The sequence below is a fragment of the Alosa pseudoharengus genome, unplaced genomic scaffold (genome assembly GCF_046254945.1).
Source record: "Alosa pseudoharengus isolate Yale_2024_CS ecotype anadromous, Long Island Sound unplaced genomic scaffold, YU_APseudo_1.1 YU_APseudo_1.1_scf_21, whole genome shotgun sequence".
Taxonomy (NCBI): domain Eukaryota; kingdom Metazoa; phylum Chordata; class Actinopteri; order Clupeiformes; family Clupeidae; genus Alosa; species Alosa pseudoharengus.
The window spans coordinates 32963026-32975553 of record NW_027468674.1 but is presented as its reverse complement, the minus strand read 5'-3'; the positions used below and the strand labels follow the sequence as shown (position 1 = coordinate 32975553).

The 12528-nt window shown below is 46.0% G+C and overlaps 1 protein-coding gene across 1 annotated transcript in view; it reads right to left on the bottom strand.

Annotated features, from left to right (window-relative positions):
• cunh10orf90 (chromosome unknown C10orf90 homolog) overlaps positions 1 to 10759 on the bottom strand; it is a 19805-nt gene extending 9046 nt beyond the window's left edge. The window contains exons 1-5 of the mRNA XM_076298833.1: positions 10722 to 10759; positions 8850 to 9633; positions 7258 to 7330; positions 4214 to 4320; positions 1122 to 2238 (exon numbers count right to left, since the gene is read on the bottom strand). Coding sequence (XP_076154948.1) covers positions 1122 to 2238; positions 4214 to 4320; positions 7258 to 7330; positions 8850 to 9633; positions 10722 to 10759 — 2119 coding nt within the window. The remainder of the gene's footprint in view (positions 1 to 1121; positions 2239 to 4213; positions 4321 to 7257; positions 7331 to 8849; positions 9634 to 10721) is intronic.
• Between the last annotated feature and the right edge of the window lie 1769 nt (positions 10760 to 12528).

Here is a 12528-nt window from a genome sequence, read left to right as displayed (position 1 = left end):
ATTTATCTTCCTTCAACACCATTGCCATCACTATTTATCTTCCTTCAACACCATTGCTATTACTATTTATCTTCCTTCAACACTATTGCCATCACTATTATCTTCTGTCAACACCATTGCCATCACTATTATCTTCTTTCAACGCCATTGCCATCACTATTTATCTTCCTTCAACACCATTGCTATTACGATCACCATTACAGACAGTAGAAATGCCTCAGATCAGAAAAAGAAGTATTTTAAGGATCTCAAAACTTCCCAGTAGTAGATGTGCTGTTACTGCAGCAGGAGGAGAGGGGATGTGCTCTTCACTACACATCATCTCTTTGACTAGGAGTTCATACTCATCAGGTTTCTCTCTCACACTATCCTCCTTTCTTCACTCCACCCTCCCTCTCTCTCTCTCTCTCTCTCTCTCTCTCTCTCTCCACCTCTAATAGAAAGAACAAACGCTTCACATTCATTACTGAGAGCGGCTGCCGGGAGCCTGTGTGCTTTGATTTGCTTCTCGGAGATTCATTTTCAACATGTTTAGCTGCTCTTAATTCCCCCGGAAACCCAGAGCTCAGCCTGTGAAAAGCAGACCCGCGCTAGATTATGCATGCAAAGAGATGTGTGGGGGAAATGAAAGGAAGGTGAAAATGAGAGATTGTGTGGGTGGGGACAGGGGCTTGGCGCTTCAGGGCACTGTTATTTGACAAAGAGCCACGGCAATGCGGAGCTTTCTGCTATGTGTACGCCTCAATTAAAACGCCACGCAGGGAGAAGATGAAGGGGTCTTCCCTGGCCTGATGTAATAATTTATATCAATTAAGAATCAAATTAGAAATGCCTTCAGGATCAGCACCTGTAAACTAGATGCCTCAGTTCATGTGTGGGCTCATTCCCCGTTATGTGTGTGTTATGCCTGTACTGTATATGTGTGCGCATAAGATGATAATATTTGTGTGTGTGTGTGTCTGTGTGTGTGCGTGTTTATATGCATGCCATGCAGATTAGATGTCTGTGTGCTCTGAGAGTGAATGTGTGCATTGATGAGTAAATAACAGATGCAGTAAAGTGAGGCAGTGCGACAGCCAAGTGCCCCACTGCAGTCCTGGATATTAAAGCCATTTCCCTACCGCTGCTGTTGATGAGTGTGGGTGGCGGCAGGCTCCCGTAGATAGCCCCAGGCAGAGGCTTTCCCTGCGTCAGCTCCTGTGCTCGCCGGAGAGTCCTGGCCTCTGGGTGTCCGGCGTCCCTTCTCACAGGCCCCGCGGGTAGGGATACCTTGCTTGAAGTGAGGTGGGACGGCGCCATATCCGTCTTTCGGGGAAGCCCTGGTCTCTCCCCGCGAGGCAGGAGATCCGAGAAGGACTCCAAGGCAGGCTGGGAATGGGAACACATGCCTGCGTGGAAACTCACCGGTCGCCTCGACCCGGAGGACCTGCCGGCATACACACGCTCACCTCCTGGGGGGTCAGTACAGGGGGCAGTTGTGACGTGGAGGGAGAGAGTGGAACGATGAAGTTTAGGGACAATCCTCTCGCCCACTGCTCCCCCCCGAGTGAGGCTTGGGGGATCTGAGGTGTAGCGCATGGGCTGCAGCCCCTCGGTGTAACTGTACCTGACCTCTGACCTCCTGGCCCTGGTCTGACCTTCACCTGGCACCGGACGGAGTCTGTAGCTCTCGCTCTCTTCCGTCACTTTCACAATGGTGGCTTTCCTCCGGAGGACCACCGGTTCCCCACTGTAAGCCTCTCTGAGATCCACTGCACTACATGCAGCGCTAAAGGCTGTCTGTGGGCTGCGCTGTAGCCCGGCACCCTGGCCTGTGGTGGTGGACGAGGTGGTCACCCTGCTGTCTGTCATCTTCACCACCACAGCCCTGCGTCTGAGGGGGACGGCGGCACAACCAGCGGACCGGCTCATGCTGCCCGCTGGGCTGGCCGACCGCGGCCGCTCCGGACTCGACGAGGTGCCTGACTCGGGGAGGCTAGCGGAGCGAGTCACCTTCCTGGACGTGATGGTGATGGAGGAGAAGCCCGGCTTGGCCCTGGCGGGGTTGTTGTGGAGAGCCGGCCGCGGTGTCTCGGAGGGGGGCGGTGTGCAGCTGCTCCTGGGCAGAGTGGGTCTTCCAGAAGAGTCCACCCACGCGGGACTCTCTCTGCGCTCTGGCCAGGCCCTCCAGGGAAGGCGCCAGGGCTGGGGGCTGCCGGCGTCTCTCTCCACTGGAGCACGCTGCTCCCTGCTGGCAGACTGCAGAACAGAACACAGCAGTTTCACACAACGCTGGAGATTCTCATCATGCTGAGACACCATTCACACAGCATTTCACATTTGCCATCGGATTTCTTTTTTTCCCCCTTTAAAGATTTTCCTCAGTCTCTGTTCGATCTCCCTATCCATTTTGGTAACCATGGTGACAGAAAACCCAATGTATTATGCAACAATGAGAAACTGAGGCGAATCCAAATAGAGACACCTTTTAAAAAGCCAACTCCAGAGCTTTTCGCAGGAGTTTTTCAATTGTTTGTTAGATGTGAATGCCGATTCATTACTGATTCCCATCAACACATTAGTATTGTACAGACAGAAAGCCTTTGAGCACACAACAGTTGGTGCAGCACTAGAGGCTGGACAAAGCACTTCTAGTGTCCTCAGTCGTGACTCCCAATGAGTCTTCCCTACAGGCATGCCTTCGCCTGCTGAATATAAAGGGGGCAGAGAGTTAGCAACAGCAATGCATATTTGTATGTGTGTTTTTCATCTGTGTTTATTATGCATGTGTTGGTTTATCTAAGCATATATATAAAAAAAAATATATATATATATATGTGTGTGTATGTGTGTATGTTTGTAGAGAGTGTGCTTGTAGAGAGAGAGAGAGAGAGTTTCTATGTTAAATTTTCATTTGAATTCAGGGTTGCACATGTATGTGTTTGATAGCACATCTGTGAGTGTACACTGTATGTCATGCATATTTTTGTGCTAATGCTGTCTCTCTCTCTGTGTGTGTGTGTGTGTGTGTGTGTGTGTGTGTGTGTGTGTTTGTGTGTGTGTGTGTGAATGTATGTGAGGTGAGGCTGTTTGTTCTCTTATCGTGAGTGTGTATTCACCACAGTGAGGTATCAGCTACAGCAGAGGTGAGAGGAGCCAGTGCGCAGCAGGACTCTGGCCCCAGCCCCTGCCTGCGGAATAACAATGAGGTCCAGCTCAGTGCATCTACATCAGCTGACCGAGAGTGAGTGCAGCAGTATGCTCCAACACCTGCATCCATCCTCCCTATCTCACTCTCTCTCTCTCTCTCTGTCTCTCTCTCTTACTCTCGCTCTCTCTGTCTATTTCTCTTTGCTATCTTTATCTGTTTCACTTCTGGTCTCAGCCTTCTATTCTCTGTGTCTCACTTTCAACCTCTCTTTCTCACCATTCGGCCACCCCTTTCCTTCGCTTCTCTCACTTTGTTTCATCCTGCTTTCATTTCTTCTCCTCCATTCCATACACACTACTCAGTTGCTGTCCCTATGCTGTTGTTCTCTCTCCAGTCATTGTTTATTGAGCAGTCCCTCAGATACATTTGATTTGTTCTTAGCCTCGGTAGTAGAGGGAGTTTATGATCTGAGGCACACAAGCGCTTGTCCTTAGAGCAAACACTCCATTAGCGTGCTCTGCTTACAGAACAAACAGCAAAGACGGAACTGCTGAGTGTGTGTGTTTGTGTGTGTGTGTGTGTGTGTGTGTGTGTGTGTGTGTGTGTGTGTGTGTGTGTGTGTGTGTGCGTGCGTGCGTACACGCAATGTGTGTGTGTGTGTGTGTGTGTGTGTGAGGGTGCATTTGTGTATTTGTAATGATTGTACAGTACAGAGAGGTTTGTCCAGAATTCAAAGTGAAGATGAAAGAAGAGCATACAAAAGATGTCAGGTTGTAGAATGTAGAATGTCAAATAAGAAAGAAAGTGAACATATTTTATTACTTGTAAATAAGTTTTTGTTATTGTTAGGTTTTGTTATTGTATGTTTTTTTTTCCTAATGCTATTTCAGTTATTGTATGGCAGTCCATTCCAATATCGGTGTGCAATTACACTTCAGCTGCATCATATGTGTCTGTGCTTCCCAGCTTCCCAGCCTAAACATAGCACAAACAAACCCTTCAGACATCTGCCTCTGTTCTATCACCAACATAGAAAAACAAGCTGCATGTTTAATCATTTGAGTGAAAGAACAAAGTGACTACCTGAACAAGAAGGCCTGAGGAGGAAGTGGCAGCGGTCGGTCCTGGCGGCACACACGTCTTGACAGGGGCGGTGGCCGGGCGGCCATAACACCTCTCTGCTGCTCCATCTGTGTACAGACCAACAAGAGTCGGGCTTAGTGACGCCACGTCCCACCATGACACCATGGCTCCCTCCCTCCCTTCCTCCCTCCCTCCCTCCCTCCCTCCATCCCACACTCTGGCCCTCTGTTGACACCATCAACAGCTGCCGGCTGCTCCCGATGAGTATGGGCCCTGCGTCACCCCGGGCCATCTCGTGGGCAGACACAGCGACATGACAGGTGAGCATTGTGCTGTTGCCATGTCAGCCGAGAGCGACGCCCGGCTGCCTCTCAGATTTCAGTGTCTGGCTGCTGTTACCATGGTGACACAGAGAACTCATGTTGGGACTTTTTTTTTTGAGCAAAGGAGAACACAAAGTACTGAGAAAGAAAGAAAGTGAGAAAGAAAGTGAGAAAGGAAGAAGTGGTAGGACAAAGAGGAAAAGCAAAGGAAACAGCCTCTGTTTTGTTTTGTTTTGTGTAGTGATATTAAAAAGGTGGTTCCTTTTGAGGTGACACATTCCCGTAGCTGCAGGGAGAGCAATTCAACAAAGCTGACCATAGAACCTCATTTTTCTTTTTTTTTAAAAAAACTTTTGCACAAGACAAACTCTCTGTACAATGGCGTTTTGTCCTGCCTCGGTTGGACATCCCTGCAAGGCTGATCATGAGGATGGAGGAAACGAGGAAGCTGGGAAATGTCACACCAAATGTCTCCGTCAGCGCAGGACGGCTCCAGATGACTGAGTCAGAAACCTCTGCTAATCGCAATCACATGAACTGGCACCCTCTCACTGTTTGCCTTTGTCTGTTGCATGCTGAGGATGTTCGCCATTCCTGCAGAGGAAGTGATGAACTCGATAAAAGCTACTGTTGTTCCTCGCAGAGTCAACAACTAGCCGGTGCCAGCCCTGGCAATGGGCAGAAAGTGCTGGACGAGGATAGCATTGTCTTCCGTGCAAATGTGATCGCAGCCAACAGGTTACATTGTGGTGCAGCACTAAATACGCGCAAGTGATGACACTACCTTGCTAGGATACATGTCTTCTATTCATGGGATCAGATCCCACCGTGGGACTGACATCACACAAACACAGAGTGTTAACACAGAGGTGAAGAGGAGCTGTAAGAATTGAACAGAGAAAAACAAGCTCTATAATAATGTGATGTGAATTGCCTGAGAAATTAGCATTGTAAACATGTCATACATTTGTTATCATGAATAAACATATAAAATGAGTCTGACAGAAGTGACGAGACCACTCAGAGGGAATCCTCGTTCTCTCTCCCTGTTAAAAATCACATTTGGAGAGGATGACATGAGGAAGCAGCAAGAGACCTCCAGAACTCCCAGACTTCCCTGGACGATTGTCATGTCTATATGAGATGAGACAGAATTCTATATGGTGACATTTCCCCAACCCCCCCCCCCCCCCACGCACACACACACACACAAGATGGAATATCCCGTCTTTGCATATATGCCATTCCTTCTGTTTTTGACTGACAATATTGTAGAGCCTCAGGCTTCAGATGAGATGCATTAATGAAAATGGACACAGCTGCCAATCATCTTGCTGAGCAATGCCACCGTAAGAGAGAAGCCTGAGGGTAGCTGTTCTAGTCTGGGGCAGGAGCTGGGGGCTCGATGGCAGTCTGCTATTCTGAAGACAACATGGAAGACTATGAGCTGCACCTCTCTGAAGGTGTCCTCACTGGAACAAGCCCACTTTTCCATTCACACACGGCTAATTGGGTTCCTCAAGCACTGGAGTAGATACAAATGTACCATCCATATGGTAATTGAAAAAGCAATTGAAGTATGTCGCATTTGCTGTGTGATAACAACAAAACACATGCATATAGAAATAATTTATGTGTGACTGGCAGGCAAAGGAATGGATTTCTTTGTCTTTTGCTCTGCTGCCAACTCTTATTTCAATGTCATTCAAAACTACAAGACAAACAGGCGAGCATAAACATAGTTTCAGACTTGCTTAGATACACTCTCAATTAGGAGAGCTTGCTCAGGCTAGAAAAAGCACATAAGCGGCCCTGTGTGTTTAGCATAGCAGTTCTATTAGCGCTTACATAATTGTCACATTATGTGTCACCAGTCTCATCTCAAGAGCATGTCCTTCTGTTGTTTGTCTGGCAACTCTTGGTAAGCATGAAGCCACACAGAATGTCATAAGATCTCAAATTGACTGAGCAACCCCTCTGTTCTCCACACACGTGGCAGGGTATCTGGGTCAGAAACACACACACACACACACACACACACACACACACACACACACACACACACACACACACACACACACACACACACACATACACATACACATACACATACACAGAGAGAGAGAGAGAGAGAGAAATGATAGCTGTATGGTGAATATGTGTGAAACCGTGTGTGTGTATGTGTGTGTGTGTGTGTGTGTGTGTGTGTCTGTGTGTAAAAAACAACATCACCATCAGCATAATAATCAGCATGTAAACCATCAGAAGAGCAGAGGAGAGCACTCAGCCACCACCTGCAGAGAGGAGGCTCGTGTCGGCCATGTCACAACACAGCTAAACAGGAGAGAGAGAGATGAAAGCTCCATGCCAGCTATTTCTACTTTCACCTCCTCTCTCTCCCCGCATATTACTCTCTATGTCTGCCTCCCCAAATCTCTCTGCAGAGGAAACTGGCAATCAGCGTGGTGCATCTGAGAGCCACTGTGCTATGCATAGGTTTCAGGTAGGAGGGATCTACTAATATACATTTGGGAATGCAAAGCCTGTGTGACCGGCAAACATTCAACGGTGGGAAACATTTTGAAAATGATTTGAGAGATGCACAGGCCATCTGTACAGTACTCTGATGTCTTTGATGCAGCCAAATACTTTACAACCAGATACTTCATGCAAGGCGTTCATACCTCATGCAAATGATAAAAGAATGCAGGAGATACGTACCCAGGTGTCCGAAGCCGTTTGGTTTGACCGCACTTTTAGTGAAAACAGGTGTTATAGGAGGCTTCATCTTCACCTGAATTACAAATGAAGGACACAATGAGACAATTATTCATGATTCTCCTTGCAAATGCAAAATTGTTGGGTATGATACTGTCTTACATTCATTTTCTTTCCTTTACTTATTTGAGAAGCAGCACCTCAGCAGACACAAGCTGTCTGCCAGAAGGAGGAAATGTAAGCACAGTTACAGGAAAGCTCTGCCTGTCAATTTAGGAGGGAAAAAGGAGACTTTTTCCCTTTTCAATCTTCAGTTGATTTTGGTTGGCTTGATAATGAAAAATGTACCCCATTGTGTCAAAATAGGAAATCTGAAATGTTTGTGCTCTGCCTGTGAAAAACAACTGAATCGATACCACAAATTCGTCATATTTAAAAGCATATTGCAGGAAGGTAAGGATGTCTCTTTGTTTTCCTCCTCTTGAGCCTCAAATCAAACCTCATATCCAGTCTGCAGCATTCTCATGGAGAAGGGCCCTCTCATTTGCAACAGTATTTCTCAGTGCAGAGCAGGTCTCAGTGCATTAAGCAAATCCTACAGCACAGTGGCTCCATCCAGCACCTGCAACTCATTCTCTCAGCCTCAGAGCTGAGTTGTTGGGCCCTACAGCAGGGAGTGCTCTTGAAGGGCCATAAAGCTGTGTGAGGAAGAACTGGATTCCTGCAGAGTAAGCTGTTCTTCAAGGGGGCTCTGCTCGGACCCTATCTGGTTCCACCATCAGGGGGCTTGACTAATGTCTCATCTCTGTTCCTCTTGTATTGGGTCGGGCAAGGGATCGGTCCATCACACATGATTCAGCCAGAGGTGATAACTCTTTCACTGTCTGACTCTGCCCAGCCCTCTTTTCTTTCTCTCTCTCTCACTCTCTTCTCTTCTTTCCTCTCTGTCTCTCTCTTTCTCTTTCAGGCTTCAGTAGCACTGCGTGATTGGCTCGGGCCCTCGCTCTGTGAAGACAGAGGTAAATCAGATGGCTGCCTGTCCTTGCGCCTTTATTTTGGAATGAGGATATTGGTCCCAACAGATGCTAGCAGAGGGTCTTGCAAGCACACACACACACACACACACACACACACACACACACACACACACACACACACACACACACACACACACACACACACACACACACACACACACACACACAATCATTCAAGAGTAACAAGGCTGCTGAGAAAATAGTTTTGGGGAAAGAAAAACAATGGTGGCTTTGAGGAGGATCAATTTTGGGACCAGCCATCCCCCTCTTTGCAATTTGTCACATGGGTTAAGGTACTTACAAACAAACAAGAGGCCTGGCAGTTCATCATTCCTTTGTAATGATATTATTGTTGCACATTAATTGTGATTACAGATGTAAATGATGTTTGAAGTACAAATCAAATCCAAATCAAATCCTCAAATCCAATTTATTACTGTTGCAGAAATGACCAGATTGAGAAATATCAGAAATGCAAAGATACTTTCATAGTGCATAGGATGTAGGAAGACAAGCACACCAAGGTATCACCTAAAAGTGGACAAATAGAAGTGTTACCTGGCATGGGGCACTCTGGGTAGCTGTATGAGGTTGATGGGTGTGGCTAGTGGCATTCTCCACCACTAGCCTCCTCTGGATGGGAAGCCAGCCGATCTTGACTGCGGTCAGTGAGCTCATGCTGGTGTACTCGGCCCTGGGTGTCTCTCTGATGCTAACTGTCTCACTGCTGCCAGCTCCATCCGGAGGCCAGAGCGACTCGTCGCTGCCCAGCGGGGTGGCACTCAGGCTGTCTGTGAGGCTGAGTAGCAAGTCCTCACTGTAAAGCGAAGATGGGGAGGCGGTGTGGCGAATGAAGCGCCCCGCTGCTGGTTCGTCGGGAAGTACAGGCATGGACACGGTGCGGTCCGATAGAGGAGGCACTAGAGGGACACCAGAGCCACTGGAATAGCCACCAAGACCAGCTCCGACGCCAGCGGCCGAGCTGCGTCTCCTCTGCATCTCCTCCAGCTGCTGCAGCCAACCGTCCATTCCTCTGGCCCCCTCGATGCAGCTCGCTGGTCTGCGGGCATGCTGAGTGCGGGCCGTCTGCTGCCGGTGCGGAGGAAGCCCACTCTCCCTGCTGCCCTCCCCCAAGCCTCCCCAGTGGCTCCACTCCCCGGCCCTCCTCCTCCAGTCTGGGGCTCGGAACAGGTGGTTAGTGGCTGCCAGGTCCTGGCTGGCTCCTGCATGGGGTGTGGATGGCGTTCGGCGGCTGGTGCTGCTCCTGCGGTTGACGCTCTCAGATTTCAGTGCCTCCATTATATCAGAGGACACCAGAGCACTCTGCTTGAGGGAGACACGGCTGCCCGGGTAACAGGAAGAGCCACAAATGTATTATCTGAGGAGGCTCAGTAAGATGACAAGAAAAAGGATGACTTGAGTTTGAAACTCTATTGAAATTAGTTTGAATTCAATTTAGAAATACAACATATACACACTGAGGCTGTATATTCAACAGTCTAGCTCTACATATTTCTAAAACTATTTAGAGTGAGCTGTGTTAACACATTAGAAAGCTAAGACTGCATTTAAAATATGTTTTAAAGGAACACCAGAAGTTGTATTTACCTTTACCTCCTGATAATCCAAATATTTCTTTTAAGAGACAAGACCACCAAAATGTACTTTATGGAAGGAATAGGCAACATGGCTCAGGAATCCAGCATTCCTTCCCTGTAATTGTGTAGAGTTACATCTCTATTGCAGAGTTGTGGACTAAGAGAGGTGCCAGTGGTGGTACTGTCTCCAGTCAAGCATGAATACGACTGAGAGCTGCTGCTCCCTGTGAACAAAGGAGTTACAGAGGAGCTGAACATCCAACTGAAAAAGAAAGAAGGCGTATATGTGTGTGTGTGTGTGTGTGTGTGTGTGTGTGTGTGTGTGTGTGTGTGTGTGTGTGTGTGTCTGTGTTTGTCTCAAGCCAAGCGGTTTTCTAGCCTTAAGGAAAAAACATGACATTTATTTCATCAGGTTGCTGTATGCTCGGGTTGACCTGAAAATAAATGCAAAGTTTTAAGGTCAAATATGTAATAACATGGATGGGCTCTGTCATCTAAGGGTCATAAGAGAAAAATATGAGTTAGACAAGAGGGAGATGAACTCTGTATTAAAAACCATGGCCATTTTCGACTGGATACATATATAAAGCAGAAGCTGAAGAAACTCTATTTTCTTTAAAAATCACACTGTAAGATTGATCAGGATTGCATATGTTAGTTAGCCGTGCTGACCAGGCAGCCCCTGTGTCATGAGATGCCTTATGGGCCTACATAGCCCAGGCACATCTTGTGCTTGCTGCTAGAGCAGCTGTGCTGGAGTCTCTTTCCAAAAGCATGTGATTCCAGAGACACATGTATAAATGGCGATGCGGGAGGGAGGTTGGATAAGTACCTCTGCTTGTTCTTCTCTGCCATGAGGGCAGGCCACATGATGTCCAAAGGCCTCTTATTTGCAAATGGTACAAATAATAAGTTGAGAGGACATTGCAAAAGGCAGTGTTGTGCTTGCTGTATAATAAAACATTACTGAATGCTTCCCAATTTTATTACAAAAAGCAAACATCTGAATTGTAATTAGAATAACTTTATATGCCAAATATACAGGAATGTGACATAGTGAATGAGCATGAAAATAATAGAAAAAAGAACAGATTTTTAATGATAAATAAGATGAAAAAGGAAAGAATCACTTGTAGGTAGAATGTTATTTAACGTTGTGAACTGTAGGCTAACATAGTTCACATTTCTGTCTAAAACAATATATAAGGGAAATTCATAACATTTATCACTACTTGTTTGACATATGACCAGTTTCATAATAATAACCCAGATAGTTGGTATTTTACTAGGTCAATAGTAGTAAAATCAGAGGGCAAAACTGTGAGAGATCCATTGAGATCCGTTCAGTCTGTCCACCAGTTTGTGGTCTAATGAATTAAAAAAAGGTTCGGAGCAACAGAGCCCCCTGCTGATGTGTAGAGAAAATGTTATTGGAGGCATGAATCCAACAGGTTCTCCAACACACTATAGGAAATGCATACCGGTATTCACAGTGTTGGTTGATTTAGAATTTCAATCAAAATGTTACCTATACAATTCTTGTCTCAGAATTAACAATGACAATCTTATTAAGACTATTTGTATATTCATGTTTTACTTGATTAATACCTGACAATTTTACAGAATCAGAAACACCTCAACATAAAACAGAAACAAGTGTTGAATAGGCTATGTAAAAGTCAGAAAGATCAGCAGTATAACTAATTATCACCACCACTTAAGATTGGTGCATGGCAAGGCATTAGATCTGCTGGTGATTTCAGAGATGGACATGACTGGTATAGGCTACACTTTTCTTAACTCATCAGAGCCAAGCATCACATCTTATGAATTGCAATTAAACTCATCATATGTGAGTGTGAATAAACATGAGATTCTTGTGTAGGCTACTAATGATGTAGGCTATGGGTTTTGAAGAAGAATGAAGAAGAATGGCATCCAATCCCATCAACTACTTTTCCAAATATGAAAGCATGTCCTAAAGAATCAGACAATTGAGCACTGGGGGCATTTCAAAGTGTGAGAGAGAGGGAGAGAGTGAGCACCAAATTAAAAATGGAATTGTTAATTGCAACCACCATCCAATACATGACAAGAAGAACTGTGGCTTGGCCGCACATTTTCCCCTGTGGTGTTTTTTCTTAATTTGATATTTTATGGTGTAATGATTATTAATTGTTCAAGAAAATTATATCCACAGGGCTTCAGTGTCGTGCATATTAATGTCTGTTTGAAGACTAAAAAGAGAAACATCGGAGAGAGAGTGGTCTTGAGCCAGGATGTAGTCCTATTACAGCACAACATTTAGGACGAGATTATTAGTTACTGTGAAAAGTCGCAAAATATGACGCAGAAATAACAATAGCCTATCCATTCTTCGGTGCTACTGAAAGCAACGAATTTCGTCTGTAGACTTTTTGGGTAGGCTATTGTGGGATGGCTCGTTTGTGAGATTAACACTCCCTGATAGCCCTGTACATAAACAACAATTATGAAGTATGAACAGTTTCACCACGTAACAAAAAATAGACACAACTTGCGTTGTTTTTAACACATCACTGTGTCCAGATAGGGACAACACATTCGTTTTAAGAGTGTATTTTCCTTAACAACTATGCTACTCCTAACACAACTATGCT